The 17,545-nt window shown below is 47.5% G+C and overlaps 1 protein-coding gene across 3 annotated transcripts in view; it reads right to left on the bottom strand.

The window, feature by feature from the left end:
• Positions 1–1,301: 1,301 nt before the first annotated feature.
• ALKBH8 (alkB homolog 8, tRNA methyltransferase) overlaps positions 1,302–17,545 on the bottom strand; it is a 39,068-nt gene continuing 22,824 nt past the window's right edge. For 2 of the 3 annotated variants that reach the window (XM_083170029.1, XM_083170030.1), the window contains exons 9-12: positions 13,916–14,067; positions 11,053–11,294; positions 4,591–4,740; positions 1,302–1,893 (exon numbers count right to left, since the gene is read on the bottom strand). In XM_083170029.1, coding sequence (XP_083026155.1) covers positions 1,435–1,893; positions 4,591–4,740; positions 11,053–11,294; positions 13,916–14,067 — 1,003 coding nt within the window. In that variant the 3' untranslated portion in view covers positions 1,302–1,434. The remainder of the gene's footprint in view (positions 1,894–4,590; positions 4,741–11,052; positions 11,295–13,915; positions 14,068–17,545) is intronic. The other variant, XM_083170031.1, reaches the window with a different exon arrangement.

Here is a 17,545-nt window from a genome sequence, read left to right as displayed (position 1 = left end):
ACGTAGAGTGCGTGTGGCCACAGTGAACAGGCGCACGCACCCAGGATTGCGGGCGGGGGCATGCAGTGGCGGGCCCATGGAAATGCCCAGCGTTTCATGGGTGTTTCCATGCAAAATCGCACAGTGACAGGGGTCGGGGGGGATGTGGCGACCATCGAATGATGAGAGTGGTTTCCCTAGGCTGCGCTTTGCGAGGGGGGTGGCCCGGTATTCGCGGGGCGGGGTTTGGAGGACTCGCAAGGCCTTGCAATTCAACCAGTTAACCCCTATGTTTCATTGCTGGAGTTACCCTTTAAGCCCCTTGCTTCATCTAGCTCAGTGGTTCCCAACCCCAGTCCTCCAGTACCGCTAACAGTTTACGTTTTCCTAGTCATCCAGCCGGTGCACGGTGTATTACCAACTGCTGCATTTTAAAATACCACGGGTGACCTGAAAAACGTGAACTGTTGGGGGTACCTGAGGACCAGGATAGGGAACCACTGTTTTAGCTACAAATACGGCAACCAGAGTATTTTTGGAAATGCAATTTTAAAGAACTCCATAAAATAAAGGTGATTGCAATATCACATGTGCCAAAAATTATACTGTTAGAGATAAAACCCGGGGAGGTCAATTGTTGCACCGAACAATAAGAATTTAAAAAAAAAATTTGTAACGGCCTCAGCTATTGGTGGATTAAGGGTAAATAGAAAAGATCCGGTACTTGTGTAATATCTGGGCGCCCGATTATTTAATTGTATGCCTTAACTTAAGGCATACAATCAGATGCGATGCGATTTTCAGCAAAATCGCATCGCGCCCAAATCGCATGCGATGCGATCGATGCGGTTTTCCATAGGATTCAATGTTAAAATGGTCCTGTTCATTTCCCACTATCCAAGTGGGCATGGAGATGATTTTATATAGCGTGCCGAGCGCAGCGGATTACTTATAATGTATTCCGCTGCGATCGCCACGCTTCGGGCTCGTTGCACTCGCCGTGCTATATAAAATCATCTCCATGCCCACTTGGATAGTGGGGAAATGAACAGGACCATTTTAACAATGAATCCTATGGAAAATCACGTCCATCGCATCGCATGCGATTTGGTTGCATGCGATGCGATGCGATTTTTCCTACCCGATCATAAAATCGGGCGCCCAGTTATTACACAAGTACCAAAGATCCTAATAACTTTTAATTAGAACTACAAACTTAAATGTTAGTCTGCCATCTGGAAATGATTTTTAGTGTGACTACGCCACCTAGTGTACATAAAGTAATACACTCTGTTCAAACGATTGTACGAGATGATAACAAACCCTGTCAGGCATCTCTTTATTAAATACTAAACGATATAGCCAGACGTTCCCATAAATCTTTGTAGCGGGCTGGCTGGTGTGCTGGGACTGGGGCAACAGCTGGAGGGAGACTGGTTCCCAACATCAGACGTTTCATAACTTTCCCAAAACCACGCACCAATTTCCCTGGTCGTGGTAGGCTCTCTGGACTGTGACATCACTTAGTTTTCCGCACAGTGCTTCCAGCTCCCCTTCACAGAATACATGATAATAACGATGATACACCGAGCGGGTTGCCAGCTGCTCCTCTGCCTCCGCGGGAGTTGAGGCATCAGATTTCCCAGCATGACTCTTTGCTTTCAGATGCCATGGAACAAGAAGGTCCTGAGAATCAAAGGCAGTTCTGTTAGTGTGAACGGGTAAAGGGTCCGTAGAGTCCGTAGTCACAGGAATGTCAGTAAGCGGAGCCTGCTTGTCAGAGCTCTTGCTTCCCTTAAGATACTTTGATTTCTGCTTGTTGTACTCCTGTTCCATAGCCCAGACATAAATAAGCGCTCTCCCTCCAGGTTTAAGCAAGCGGGATAGCTCCTGTATGGCTGCCAATCTTCTATCCTATGTAAAGGAAGAAAGATCAGTTTTGTAAATGTCCTTTTGTCTTCAAATACATCTTACATATTTCTGTTAAAATTCTACTGTTCTCCCCAGGAGTAACACAGGCGCATAGGCTACTGTTCTCCTCAGGAGTAACACAGGTGCGTTGGCTACTGTTCTCCCCAGGAGTAACACAGGAGCATAGGCTACTGTTCTCCCCAGGAGTAACACAGGTGCATAGGCTACTGTTCTCCTCAGGAGTAACACAGGGGCATAGGCTACTGTTCTCCCTAGGAGTAACACAGGCGCACAGGCTACTGTTCTCCCCAGGAGTAACACAGGGGCATAGGCTACTGTTCTCCCCAGGAGTGACACCGGAGCATAGGCTACTGTTCTCCCCAGGAGTAACACAGGTGCATAGGCTACTGTTCTCCCCAGGAGTAACACAGGGGCATAGGCTACTGTTCTCCCCAGCAGTAACACAGGGGCATAGGCTACTGTTCTCCCCAGGAGTAACACAGGGGCATATGCTACTGTTCTCCCCAGGAGTAACACAGGCGCACAGGCTACTGTTCTCCCCAGGAGTAACACAGGTGCACAGACTACTGTTCTCCCCAGGAGTAACACAGGAGCACAGGCTACTGTTCTCCCCAGGAGTAACACAGGCGCACAGGCTACTGTTCTCCCCAGGTGTAACACAGGCGCACAGGCTACTGTTCTCCCCAGGAGTAACACAGGCGCACAGGCTACTGTTCTCCCCAGGAGTAACACAGGCGCACAGGCTACTGTTCTCCCCAGGAGTAACACAGGCGCACAGGCTACTGTTATCCCCAGCAGTAACACAGGGGCACAGGCTATTGTTCTCCCCAGGAGAAACACAGGCGCACAGGCTACTGTTCTCCCCAGCAGTAACACAGGCGCACAGGCTACTGTTCTCCCCAGGAGTAACACAGGCGCACAGGCTACTGTTCTCCCCAGGAGTAACACAGGCGCACAGGCTACTGTTCTCCCCAGGGGTAACACAGGCGCACAGGCTACTGTTCTCCCCAGGGGTAACACAGACACACAGCCTACTGTTCTCCCCAGGAGTAACACAGGCGCACAGGCTACTGTTATCCCCAGCAGTAACACAGGGGCACAGGCTATTGTTCTCCCCAGGAGTAATACAGGCGCACAGGCTACTGTTCTCCCCAGCAGTAACACAGGCGCACAGGCTACTGTTCTCCCCAGGAGTAACACAGGCGCACAGGCTACTGTTCTCCCCAGGAGTAACACAGGCGCACAGGCTACTGTTCTCCCCAGCAGTAACACAGGCGCACAGGCTACTGTTATCCCCAGCAGTAACACAGGGGCACAGGCTATTGTTCTCCCCAGGAGTAACACAGGCGCACAGGCTACTGTTCTCCCCAGCAGTAACACAGGCGCACAGGCTACTGTTCTCCCCAGGAGTAATACAGGCGCACAGGCTACTGTTCTCCCCAGCAGTAACACAGGCGCACAGGCTACTGTTATCCCCAGCAGTAACACAGGGGCACAGGCTACTGTTCTCCCCAGGAGTAACACAGGGGCACAGGCTATTGTTCTCCCCAGGAGTAACACAGGCGCACAGGCTACTGTTCTCCCCAGGAGTAACACAGGCGCACAGGCTATTGTTCTCCCCAGGAGTAACACAGGCGCACCGGCTACTGTTCTCCCCAGGAGTAACACAGGCGCACCGGCTACTGTTCTCCCCAGGAGTAACACAGGCGCACAGGCTACTGTTCTCCCAGGAGTAACACAGGAGCACAGGCTATTGTTCTCCCCAGGAGTAACACAGGCGCACAGGCTACTGTTCTCCCCAGGAGTAACACAGGGGCACAGGCTATTGTTCTCCCCAGGAGTAACACAGGCGCACAGGCTACTGTTCTCCCCAGGAGTAACACAGGCGCACAGGCTACTGTTCTCCCCAGGAGTAACACAGGCGCACCGGCTACTGTTCTCCCCAGGAGTAACACAGGTGCACAGGCTACTGTTCTCCCAGGAGTAACACAGGAGCACAGGCTACTGTTCTCCCCAGGAGTAACACAGGCGCACAGGCTACTGTTCTCCCCAGGAGTAACACAGGTGCACAGGCTACTGTTCTCCCCAGGAGTAACACAGACGCACAGGCTACTGTTCTCCCCAGGAGTGACACAGGGGCACAGGCTACTCTTCTCCCCAGGAGTAACACAGGCGCACAGGCTACTGTTCTCCCCAGGAACAAATCAGGGGCACAGGCTACTGTTCTCCCCAGGAGCAACTCAGGGGCATAGGCTACTGTTCTCCCCAGGAGTAACACAGGGGCATAGGCTACTGTTCTCCCCAGGAGTAACACAGGCGCATAGGCTACTGTTCTCCCCAGGAGTAACACAGGCGCACAGGCTACTGTTCTCCCCAGCAGTAACACAGGCGCACAGGCTACAGCCCGTATGTAAATTCTATTTGAACTTATACCTGCAGAACACTTAATCTTATTGGAACGCTGTTAGAGACACTCGAGACACATAAGTTGCTTTTGGAACCAGGCCTGGGGTCTGCACGTAATTCATTGTACAGGTTTAGAACTCTGACCATTCAGGAGCATCAAGAGATACAGTAATGGAGGCAAGGACTGATCATATTGAAGGCAGATGACAGAGTCCATTATAGTAGGAATAACACAGCCAAGATTTCTCTAATAAGGACACTTATCCCACTTACCTCTGTAGCAAAATGGTGGATCACTGCTATGGAAATACAGGCATCAAACGAGCCACTCCTGAAAGGTAATGACATAGCATCACATATTGAGGCCTCAAACCTCTTCTCCCCACAAATGTCCACAAGGTTTTTACTGCGGTCACAACCAATCTGTTAAAGGAAGATATACAAACATCAGCACAGAATGATAATAATAATAATAGTACACATCAAATGCTAAAGTCACTATTGATGGATGATCCAAATAGTTCCAAAGTGACTGAGGGGAGATTTGTCAAATCATGGAGAAGATAAAGTGAAGAGAGATAAAGTACTATCCAGTCAGCTCCTAACTGTAGTGTTGTGAAAAGAAACATGGCTACCGCCACCACAACTTTAGAAGACACAAATAAAGCTGGCAATAACAGTTGAATTCGTCTTATGGGTTTTTCACCTGTCTGAGGCGGCCATTTTATGGTATGAACCAATATTTATGAGCTTGCAGGTTATCTGCTGACTGGGCACCAGTCACTGACAATGAGCTACATACCCTCCAACTGTACCGATTTAGCCGGTACAGTACCGTTTTTTAACTGTCTGTACCGGCTAAATACTACTGTACCGAATGTACCGATTTCTGATGTGGCTACTCTAACTCTGGGAATTGTAGTTTCCTCACCGCCAGCTGCTCTTCAGGGCGAGCGAGGGGGAGTGGCTGGCCAAGACTACATCTCCCAGGGGGCCACTGCCCGACTTCTGCTTCTCCAATCAAACGCCGTATTGTCACACCACATGTCCATTTCACACAACCTATCACGAGCCAGTATGCTCGGCCTCATGTAACTAAAATCAGGCCAGTGCGGAGTGCGGATGTGCCCCCTGCATGAGCGCTGGCGAGCGGAGGTGTCGCTGGTTGTCAGTGTGCTGCTGACTGACCTTGGTAACCAGCCATCCGAGTGCAGCAGCTTCGGCTCTGCCACCCTCCTGCAAGATGCACCTGGCTTGCTGCCTGTGCATCACCTCCCTCACTGGACTGGAGAACTAGGACGATGACCTGGACCTCGGCAGCACTATGCTGTTCAAGGTGGCCTGGGAAGTGACCAACAAAGGTAGCTTTACAGCACACAAGGGCAGGGGGGCACCTTTATGGGTCAGTGTAATGTCAGTGTGTCATATGCCTCTGACTTATGCTGCAACCAACAGGAGGTTGCACCCCAAAATATATATATATTAGTAGAAAATACACAGTACACGTTAGGAAAGGGGATGACCACGCCCCTTTTCCCCATTGACACGCCCCTTTCAGAATGTGTACCGATTTCTGACCTTCAAATGTTGGAGGGTATGGAGCTAGTGGCACAGGGTGACTGATTATCAGTTTGGCTGCTTTGCGTGTAGGTGGACACACCTAAGGACCCCATCCACCACATACATCCTTGTGGCATTATACAGGCATAAATAGCCCACGATTATAATTTCAGCGCATTCCATGTGTACAGTATATTCCTGAAGGAAGAACACTAAATAGCTATATCAAGGGCTTTACCAAGGTACAGGTGGGATACATTCTTCACAGGAAGAGGAGCAGCAGAACACGAGGACATGCACTGACACTAGAGGGAGAGAGGTACAGGTGGGAGACATTCTGCACAGGAAGAGGAGCAGCAGAACACGAGTACATGCACTGACACTGGGGGGAGAGAGGTACAGGTGGGAGACATTCTGCCCAGGAAGAGGAGCAGCAGAACACGAGGACATGCACTGACACTGGGGGGAGAGAGGTACAGGTGGGAGACATTCTGCCCAGGAAGAGGAGCAGCAGAACACGAGTACATGCACTGACACTGGGGGGAGAGAGGTACAGGTGGGAGACATTCTGCCCAGGAAGAGGAGCAGCAGAACACGAGGACATGCACTGACACTAGAGGGAGAGAGGTACAGGTGGGAGACATTCTGCACAGGAAGAGGAGCAGCAGAACACGAGTACATGCACTGACACTGGGGGGAGAGAGGTACAGGTGGGAGACATTCTGCACAGGAAGAGGAGCAACAGAACACGAGGACATGCACTGACACTGGGGGGAGAGAGGTACAGGTGGGAGACATTCTTCACAGGAAGAGGAGCAACAGAACACGAGGACATGCACTGACACTGGGGGGAGAGAGGTACAGGTGGGAGACATTCTTCACAGGAAGAGGAGCAGCAGAACACAAGGACATGCACTGACACTGGGGGGAGAGAGGTACAGGTGGGAGACATTCTTCACAGGAAGAGGAGCAGCAGAACACAAGGACATGCACTGACACTGGGGGGAGAGAGGTACAGGTGGGAGACATTCTGCACAGGAAGAGGAGCAACAGAACACGAGGACATGCACTGACACTAGGGGGAGAGAGGTACAGGTGGGAGACATTCTGCACAGGAAGAGGAGCAGCAGAACACGAGGACATGCACTGACACTGGGGGGAGAGAGGTACAGGTGGGAGTCATTCTGCACAGGAAGAGGAACAACAGAACACGAGGACATGCACTGACACTAGAGGGAGGAAGATTCAGGGGAAATGTGAGGAAGAATTACTTCACAGAAAGAGTAGTAGATAAGTGGAATAGCCTCCCATCAGAGGTGGTAGAGGCAAATACAGTAGTTCAATTTAAACATGCTTGGGATAGGCATATTGATATCCTTACAAAGAAATAAGGATCAAATATGGTTTGAGGTAACATGTTTAAAAAAGGGGCAGACTAGATGGGCCAAGTGGTTCTCATCAAATTCTATGTTTCTATGTTTAGCTGATTAAGGGCGGGATGCACTAAACCAAAAATGCGGTGAAAATCCCGTTATTTTTATATCTGCTATTACACATTTATGTATAAATGCGGCTACATGTGAATACTAGATACTGTAGTAATATAAAATATACTTATGCAAACATGCTCCTATGTAAACTGAACAGTGATATTATGTTACAATCAGGCTCCTGTCCATGTGCCAGTTTATGTGAATAATAAATCCTGAAAAAATGCATGACGCACCCAATTGAATTTTTCTACATCTATTTTAGTATTTCATAAAAAAAAAAAAAAACAATCCACGGCCGTTCTCGGCAAAATGGGTTTTAAAATCGGGTCCGTTCTGCCAAGATGCCTCTTCAATACTGTCGGGAAAGAACTTCCCCATTGTTGCTTATCAGAAGATCCAGGATATTATTATTTCTGGTTGGACTTTCAACAAATTGATACAAATAGTGGTCATTTAGGGCATCTAATAAAACATTTCCCTCAGCGGTACTACCTGAGCTATCTTTCCAAATTATTTTGGGGTATTTGAAGTCGCCCATAATGATAATGTCCCCTAAGCTGGACGCTTTTCTCACCAGTAACAAGATGTCTTTTTTCTCCTCCTTATTTGGGTGGTTTATAACATGTTCCTACTATAAGTTTTTTAGCCCCTTTAGTATTACCTGTGATTTCTACCCATACCGATTCTACTGACTCCATTGCGCTCTGGTATATGTTTTCTCTTATGTATGGTTTTAAGGATGATTTAACATATAAACATACCCCCTCCCCGTCTATCTAATCTTTTTTTTTTTTTTTTACTTTTTAGACTATAACCTTCTATGTTAGCCTCCCACTCATGTAATTCATCCCACCAAGTTTCAGTAATACCTATGAGATCAAAATCTTCCTCCAAAACTAGAGTCTCTAGTTCCTCCATTTTACCAGTAAAACCCCTCGCATTCAGATTTAGGGGGGGTATTCAATCTCCCGCCGCTATTCCTGACGGGGGAAATAGCGGCGGGGCCCTAATTAATGCTGTCTTTCCCCACAGCATTGAACAGGGATCTCGGCAGAACGGACCGATTTTAGAACCAGTCGGGCCAATGTACAGAACGGCAGTGGATTGTCAAGCTTCCGGCCATAGCTCGCGGCCACGCTCCCTTTTCAGCATTCGGCAGGCGGGACATTGAATCCCGCCTGCCGATTCTTAGTCGGGCCGGCAGAGAGCGGGACAGGCTCACGGCAATTTTCCTTCACCGTCGTGGCTTCAGTGAGTTTCACACTCACCGAGCTGTTCGCTCCAGAGGGGGGCCGGCTGGGGCGGACAGCGGGCTGGAGAAGGGTCGCCCCCATAAAAACACTGGGTGTTCCGCGTTCCGTCAAGACCACCCCCCCTTTTTGGCCATCTCCATGAGACATAATTTCCGAAGGGGAGAGACAATGATTTTTCTCCTCTTCGGCCGCATGCGGGGGGATGCGGGCACCGCTAGCGGTGAGTTGGGGGAGGGGCCTTCGGTGAGCAGCACTGAACTGATCGCTAAGCTGTGAGTGTATGCAGCCTAGTGGACAGGTCTGAATTAGGCCCCTAGCACAATATTATATTCATGGGCCTGGAAAGGAATCCTTCAGGTTTGCTTACTGAATAAAAGACAGGAATAATTAAGACAGGGCTGAAGATTTAAGAACACGCTCATGTGGAAAATGTCCTTGTAATGTGCAGCAAGTAGGAAAAGAAGAATGACCTTGAGGGTGATCCTAACACACCAAGAAATGTTAATGAATTGTAAACTAATTGAAAGGAACAAAACATATTACATTGTAATTTGCATCTAAATTGCATGAAATACGTTCCGACTGCGACTCGCTTTCTGCTCTTACCACCGTCCACATACAGGAGGGAAAATGATGGAGCGGGGGGGCGGTGAGTTATGGGCCTCAATTACAGTGTACGGGAGGTGTTAATCACGGGTTAGTGGCTCTCATTCCTGCGTCTCCCTCCTCAGTGATATGTATTCTGCACTGGCCGCAAGCAAAGCCATCACAAGGAAACGTGTAGGTGTCTAACTAATGATCTAGCAACGCTGGGAGGCCGGTACTGATGATCAGGGCAAGAGAACTGAATGATGCATTATGGGTGGACATTTCTTCTCAAACAAGAATAGAAAAAGATGTCAATCAATTGATCTACAGTAGCTACAGTACCATTTATCTAGCAAAGTCTAGAAATTAACAGCCGCTGATAGGACGATACCCACGTTTTGGTACATATCCTGCAATTGGTTGAAATGGAGGCAGGAATGGTATTGGTTACTTCTGATTCCCGCTGACTGCCACTGGCTAGTTCTTATAATCAATGGCTACTTCGGTTGTGATTGGTTGTTCATACTTGCTACAAAGCCCTCTATCATTGGTCTGTCCTGTCTGATTGGTTCCTTCTGTCTGTCACTGATTAATGCCTTCCTTGGTTTTGACTACCATCGGTTACCTGATTCTCCTGCTCAGTAATCCTGGCTCCTCCTAAACATCATTTGTTGTTTCTGTACGTCTGGCTGCTTCGGTCACTATGGGGGTTATTCTGATTAGATCAGGCCCCTTGTGTTCCCACGGGGGACCGATGTATTGCGTCTGCGCATACGCAGATGAAGGGTGCGAACGAGCATTTAAACTACACGTTCGCCATCCCGCTCGCACCAAGCAGTGCCTGCGGGGGGGTGGGGGGGCACAGCCCTTGAGAACCTCCAGAGTTTCATGGCCATTCCCAGGACGTTCCCAGGGCTACAATGGTGGCTGTGTACTACGCCTTGGATAGTGATATAGTGGAAACTGATAAACAATCAGCCAGTTAGTAAAAAGCACATGGCAGCCTGCCTGGAGTTTGTCAAAATGCCCCTGAATGAATCTCAGCCCATGAGAAACAAAGTTCTCTGGTCTGATGAGACAAAGATTGAACTCTTTGGTGTAAATGTATAGCGTCATGTTTGGAGGAAACAAGGCACCACATATCACCAGGACAATACCATCCCTACAGTGAAGCATGGTGGTGGCAGTATCACGATGTTGGGATTTTTCAGAGACAAAAATGTGGAGACTAGTCAGGATAGAGGGAAAGATGAATGCAGCAATGTACACAGACATCCTGAATGAAAACCTGCTCCAGAGCTCTCTTGACCTCAGACTGGGAGGATGGTTCATCTTTCAGTAGGACAACGACCCTAAGCACACAGCAAACATATCAAAGCAGTGGCTTCAGGACAACGCTGTGAATGTCATTGAGTGGCCCAGCCAGAGCCCAGACTTGAATCCAATAGAACATCTCTGGAGAGATCTGAAAATCCCTCTACACTGACTCTTCCCATCCAAACTGATGGAGCTTGAGAGGTGCTGCAAAGAGGAATGGGGGTGAAACTGGGTAGGTGTGCCAAGCTTGTGGCATCATATTCAAAAATACTTTTTTCATGTTGTCATTCTGGGGTATTGTGTGTAGAATTTTGAGGGAAAAAATGTTTATTCATTCAATTTTGGAATAAGGCTGCAACATAACAAAATATGGAAAAAGTGAAGCAAGAGACCACAAAAAATGCCATATGACCCCCCCCCCACCCCCCACTGTCATCTCAAAGAGGGGGAGGGAGAGGGATTAATAAATTGGTGAGTATTGCTATAATGCATGTGGTACATAATATGGAATATGGAAAACTTACCATGTACAAATCCTTATTAACGCCAAGATATTTTCCGTTTCCGCATCCCACATCGGCCACAAGAGAACCTCTAGGTAGGCCCGTGAGAAAATCCACAATCTTGGGCCATGGGGTGTGCCTGGTGCTGCTGAAATGCCCAGCGATATCTTCATACACCTTGTGCACATATTCTTTCTCCAGGGATTCCGCACCCAAATCACCAAGCAGAGGTTTCTGTTGGCTGTCACAGACTGATGGGAAAGCTGCATATAGGGCGGACACATACACATTCATATAACTATGTCTGTCTGCATCAACATTACATCACTATAGATATATTATATCAATACTGAATATAACAGTAATGTCAGTGCCGACATATGGGCGCGCCCCAGAGTAACACTTGAACTCAAACCCAACATTTTGTTTCCACCAGCGTGCACAACACTTGAATTTCCCCCACAGAGGTGAGGAGCCTGTATGCCTATATTGGTACGCCTGTAGGTAATATGCACCACCATCTAAGACAGGGATGGGGAACCTTTGGCCCTCCAGCTGTTGTTGAACAACACATCCCAGCATGTACTGCAACAGTTTTAGCATTGTCAAATAGCAAAACTGTAGAATGGATGGTGTAATGGTTAGCATTACTGCCTCACAGCACTGAGGTCATGGGTTCGATTCCCACCATGGCTCTAACTGTGCGGAGTTTGTATTGTCTCCCTGTACTTGCGTGAGTTTCCTATGGGTATTCCGGTTTCCTCCCACAATCCAAAAATATACTGGTAGGCTAACTGGCTTCCAAAAAAATTAACCCTAGAACGTCTGTGTGTAAATGTGGTAGGGAATATAGATTGTAAGCTCCACTGGGGCAGGGACTGGTGTGATTGTTTAAATATACTCTGTAAAGCGCTGCGGAATATGTGTGCGCTAATAAATAATAATAAATAAATAACAACAGCTGGAGCGCCAAATGCTCATGACGGATTGGCCCTCTGCCCTCAAATGCATTTCCTTCTTTTTCTTTAAAAATCTGCGATGGCACCAAGTTCTGCAATTTTTTGCCACACTTATCTTATACCCCTTTCACATCGCACCTAATTACCAGGCTCATGCCGGTTTCTTGCCAGTTTGATTGGTGCGATATGAAAGGGGTTACCAGTTACAGCAAACCAGTAGCAACACGGCGATACAAACCAGTTAGAAAGAAGGGTTCTTACCGGTTCGTTGCTGTGTTTCTTTGTGGTGTGAACGGGTTAATCCCGTTCACACTATGGAGAAGGCAGTGCTTGGAGCAGTGCCAGCCTCCTCCCCCGATTACGCTCCGCCACACCCCCTGGATGATGTCAGCGAACCGGCAATATTGTTCGCTGACATCATCCAGGGGTGTGGCGGAGCGTAATGTGATGTGAACAGACCACAAATGCAGGGTCGCACCGGGGATGAAACGTTTCAAAGTCACTGTGCGACCCTGCATTTGCGGTCTGAAAGCGGTATCAGTGTCATCTGCTGGATTACCCTGTACTTGTCCTCTATTGTATTGAAAGTCACTGTAATTGGGCGCTGCGGATCGTTTGTGGGGCCATATAAATAAAGGATAATAATAATAATATAAATCACAATGAATTCGCTCCACTGGAGTCCTGACAGAGAACAAAACTCTGACATGTTCCCACTAACTAGTTAATTTAACACAACAGTTCTTAATATGTGGGACCTGAGCCCAAAGTGGGTCACGACCATCTCAGCATGGGGTCGCAGCTCCGTGTTGCTGCTCATCAGGCTGATGACTTCACCCACTGCCTCTCCAGACACCCTCTGCCGCTCTCATTCCATCTTCCTTCCCAATCATCCTCTGCCACCATCAACCCCGCCCCAACCACTGCCTCTCTTTGCCAGTACTGCCGCAATCTCTCTGCCACTGTCCCTCTCTGCCTTTCCCTGCCACCCACTGCCTCTCCCTGTCATTCACAGCCTCTTCCTGCTGCCCTCTTTCACTCACTGCCTCCTCCCTGTCACACATACAAAGCCTTCTCAGCAAGTGGAAACTTTAATATTCACATGAACATATATTAAAAAAATCACACTGTTATTGTGTAAGAATGTAAGTGATTGCATTGTGTTTCCACAATGCTGCTAATCATGTTTGGTCTGCTGACCACACATATGTGGCGACCATTCTGCGGAAACTTATTGGGGTCCTGTAATATTTATTATTGTTTTACGGCAGGGTTCTAGAGCAAAATAGTTCACTTATAGTCCAGAGCCAGAGAGGAAGGAGCGAGAGAATGTGGTGCAAAATATACTGTCATCTCATCCCACTACAGTCCTATATGCTGCCTGACATTGAATCTGGCCATAAAACACAGAATAAGCCATAGCTGAGGCACAGAGCTGGAGACTGCAAGGACAAATCTTGAATGGCTCTGAAGGGCCCACCAGTTGCGCTCACTGATGCTGCCTGAAATAGTCTGTTGATAACTCAGAAACAATCTTGCTATTTTTGACAAAACGTTTGTGAATAACTTTGACCTGCTTTAGCAACACCTGTAACCATAGAAACAATATATAATATTGATTATTTACATGGAATTAGATGCTGATAGGACAGGTCAGCTCTACACAACCTGCCAATTGAGGCTTGAGTATGTTTCTGAGTAATGAACAGGAGATATCAGGCAGAAATATTTACAAGAGTTGATACTTATTCCAGTAAGTTGTAGTAGGCAGCGTTATGGTTTCTATTGGGCAAAATTATGTTTTAAGTGTTAAGTTGCATCAGTATATGCCAGAATCAGATGTATAATTTATTTTAGTTCCCAGCAAAGAGTGACTACAGAAATATTGACCTCTATCTAACCCTTACCACACTTACAACACTTACCACACTTACACGGGGCTTGTCTTATTTTCCTGAAAGTAAAAGATGTCCTTGTTCCCCTTTTGTTTAAGGTCAACTCCTCCGAGTTCCCGCTGACTGTTCCAAATTTCTGCCCTTCTGTCATCTGCACAACATCAAACTTTCTCGGAGTGATGCTGTAGCGAGAGATAATAATTACATGGTGCGGTACATGGACAGAGCTGGAATGGAAGCGTTTGCCGCAAAAGCTTTACAAATGGATTGTTAAGCTGTCTTTCAGCAACTGCACGGTTATTACCCACAAGGGAAAAAAAACAGTTTTGCTATTGAAAAGTAAATGAAGTGTAAATATCTCTGGAGAACTAATAAACTGTCCAGTCTATTTGTGGTTTCAGCTTACCGGAGAACCTATACTTTAGCAAGTGATAGGAACCGCAATGCAAGCTGGGATTTGCATGGTCTCAGTCAGAAGTAGATCCCTCTTCCAGCCACTGCACAACTGATTCAGCATGGATCGCATATGATAAACTGATCCAAAGGAATGCAGGTGGAGGTGCATACCACACACTACCTATATACCACCGCCTGCCTCCATACTACCAGCTGCTTGCATAGCACCACTTGCATACTACCTCCTGCCTGACTACCACCTGCTGCCTGCATACCACCGCCTGCCTGCATACCACCGCCTGCATACTACCTCCTGCCTGACTACCACCTGCTGCCTGCATACCACCGCCTGCCTACATACCACCAGCTGCATACCACCTCCTGCCTGACTACCACTTGCTGCCTGACTACCACACACTACCTGCATACCACCCCCTGCCTGCATACCACCAGCTGCCTGCATACCACAGCCTGCATACTACCTCCTGCCTGACTACCACCTGCTGCCTGTATACCACACACTACCTGCATACCACTGCCTGCCTGCATACCACCAGCTGCATACCACCTCCTGCCTGACTACCACCTGCTGCCTGACTACCACACACTACCTGCATACCACCCCCTGCCTGCATAACACCAGCTGCCTGCATACTACCTCCTGCCTGACTACCACCTGCTGCCTGTATACTACACACTACCTGCATACCACCAGCTGCCTGCATACTACCTCCTGCCTGACTACCACCTGCTGCCTGCATACCACCCCCTGCCTGCATACCACCCCCTGCCTGCATACCACCAGCTGCATACTACCTCCTGCCTGACTACCACCTGCTGCCTGTATACCACACACTACCTGCATACCACTGCCTGCCTGCATACCACCAGCTGCATACTACCTCCTGCCTGACTACCACCTGCTGCCTGCATACCACCAGCTGCCTGCATACTACCTCCTGCCTGACTACCACCTGCTGCCTGTATACTACGCACTACCTGCATACCACCAGCTGCCTGCATACCACTGCCTGCATACTACCTCCTGCCTGACTATCACCTGCTGCCTGCATACCACCCCCTGCCTGCATACCACCAGCTGCCTGCATACTACCTCCTGCCTGACTACCACCTGCTGCCTGTATACCACACACTACCTGCATACCACTGCCTGCCTGCATACCACCAGCTGCATACTACCTCCTAAAGAAAAAAAGGGGGGGATGAACCTCAGGCACAATCAAAGCTGCTGTACGGGGAGTGTGTAATTCTCCCAATTATAAAGAACAAAGAAAATGGGTGTGTGTACAGCGCTAGGTTTGTCTGAAAAGAATATACACTACCACATGTATATATATATATATATATACGTATGACATTTATTAATATACAAATTAATAGTAAATGAGAGCTCTCATAAAAAATATACAGAAATAAAAAGTTTAAAAACAATTTGATGAACAGAGGCTCTCTGATGTATAAGAAGCTCCACAGTATATAGCATTAGCACATAATATTTACCAAAAGGAGACTGGAAGATATGCAGATTCTCCTTAAAGGTACAGCTGTAAGTAAATATGTCCTTGTCCGGATGAGTACCCAGTAGGTCCAGGGGTAATATAGGCAGTCCTTTAAGGTATATGTATACCTGGCATGTGATTGCTGATGGCTGCTGGAGGGTGATTGTCCTGGAAGCAAAAATAAACTGGTCCGGAGATAAAGTGCAAGGTGCTGTGTGGTCTTGGTATAGTGCAAATATGCAATAAAGTGCAGTGGAGGGGTGCTGAAAAGCTGCTCAACGCGTTTCGACGCTAGCCTGCGTCTTCATCAGGAGCTTGGATGAAGACGCAGGCTAGCGTCGAAACGCGTTGAGCAGCTTTTCAGCACCCCTCCACTGCACTTTATTGCATATTTGCACTATACCAAGACCACACAGCACCTTGCACTTTATCTCCGGACCAGTTTATTTTTGCTTCCAGGACAATCACCCTCCAGCAGCCATCAGCAATCACATGCCAGGTATACATATACCTTAAAGGACTGCCTATATTACCCCTGGACCTACTGGGTACTCATCCGGACAAGGACATATTTACTTACAGCTGTACCTTTAAGGAGAATCTGCATATCTTCCAGTCTCCTCTTGGTAAATATTATGTGCTAATGCTATATACTGTGGAGCTTCTTATACATCAGAGAGCCTCTGTTCATCAAATTGTTTTTAAACTTTTTATTTCTGTATATTTTTTATGAGAGCTCTCATTTACTATTAATTTGTATATTAATAAATGTCATACGTATATATATACATGTGGTAGTGTATATACTTTTCAGACAAACCTAGCGCTGTACACCCACCCATTTTCTGCATACTACCTCCTGCCTGACTACCACCTGCTGCCTGCATACCACCCCCTGCCTGCCTACCACCACCTGCATACTACCTCCTGCCTGACTACCACCTGCTGCCTGCATACCACAAACTACCTGCATACCACCGCCTGCCTGCATACCACCAGCTGCATACTACCTCCTGCCTGACTACCACCTGCTGTCTACATACCACCCCCTGCCTGCATACCCGGGCGCTTATATGAGGTTCCTTAAATTTTTTGTGTGTGTAAGCTGCTGCCAGAGGGTGGCTATAGTACACCACTAAAATAGAACCATACAGAAACAAGAGAATTGGCAGCGCTAAAAGGATTCAATGGATATATCGGGATTGCCTGAATATATTACATTTATTTAATACATGAAAAACATTAAAAATTGACATAAAATATGAAAAATAAGAAATAAAAATTTCTAATTGCGCATAAGTTAATGGTTTTATTCGTTTCTTGATTTGCGAGGTGTCTAACAGAACGTATTCCCTGAGAATACCATGACCGAAAGGGTTGGGTTGCCAGGCCATGTTGGAAATTATCATTACCCACAAAGGGAAGATGTAAAGAGCATTGAGTGTGTAATTTTGCTTTGTTACGTATTGTATGCCATGTAGACCACGTAGACATAGCACTCACTATATACTTATTATTGGGATTGCCTAATCAGCTGTAGATATTTTTTTAATTAAGTAAGGGTATATAAACCCACCCCAAACAACCAGCAGCATCACCTTGAAAAAGCTGAGTTAATCAGCGAAACGCGTCGGTGGGCATCACTGCACCCTCTACCCTGGCAAGGCTGACAACTGACAGTTTAAACTGCTGTCACTCATCAAGGAAATCCAAGTGGTGAGACTTATACCAATTATTTTGCCCT

The sequence above is a fragment of the Crinia signifera genome, chromosome 2 (assembly GCF_055691185.1).
Source record: "Crinia signifera chromosome 2, ASM5569118v1, whole genome shotgun sequence".
Taxonomy (NCBI): Eukaryota; Metazoa; Chordata; class Amphibia; order Anura; family Myobatrachidae; genus Crinia; species Crinia signifera.
Note: the sequence above shows the minus strand (reverse complement) of the source record. Positions and strands in the feature narration are given on the sequence as shown.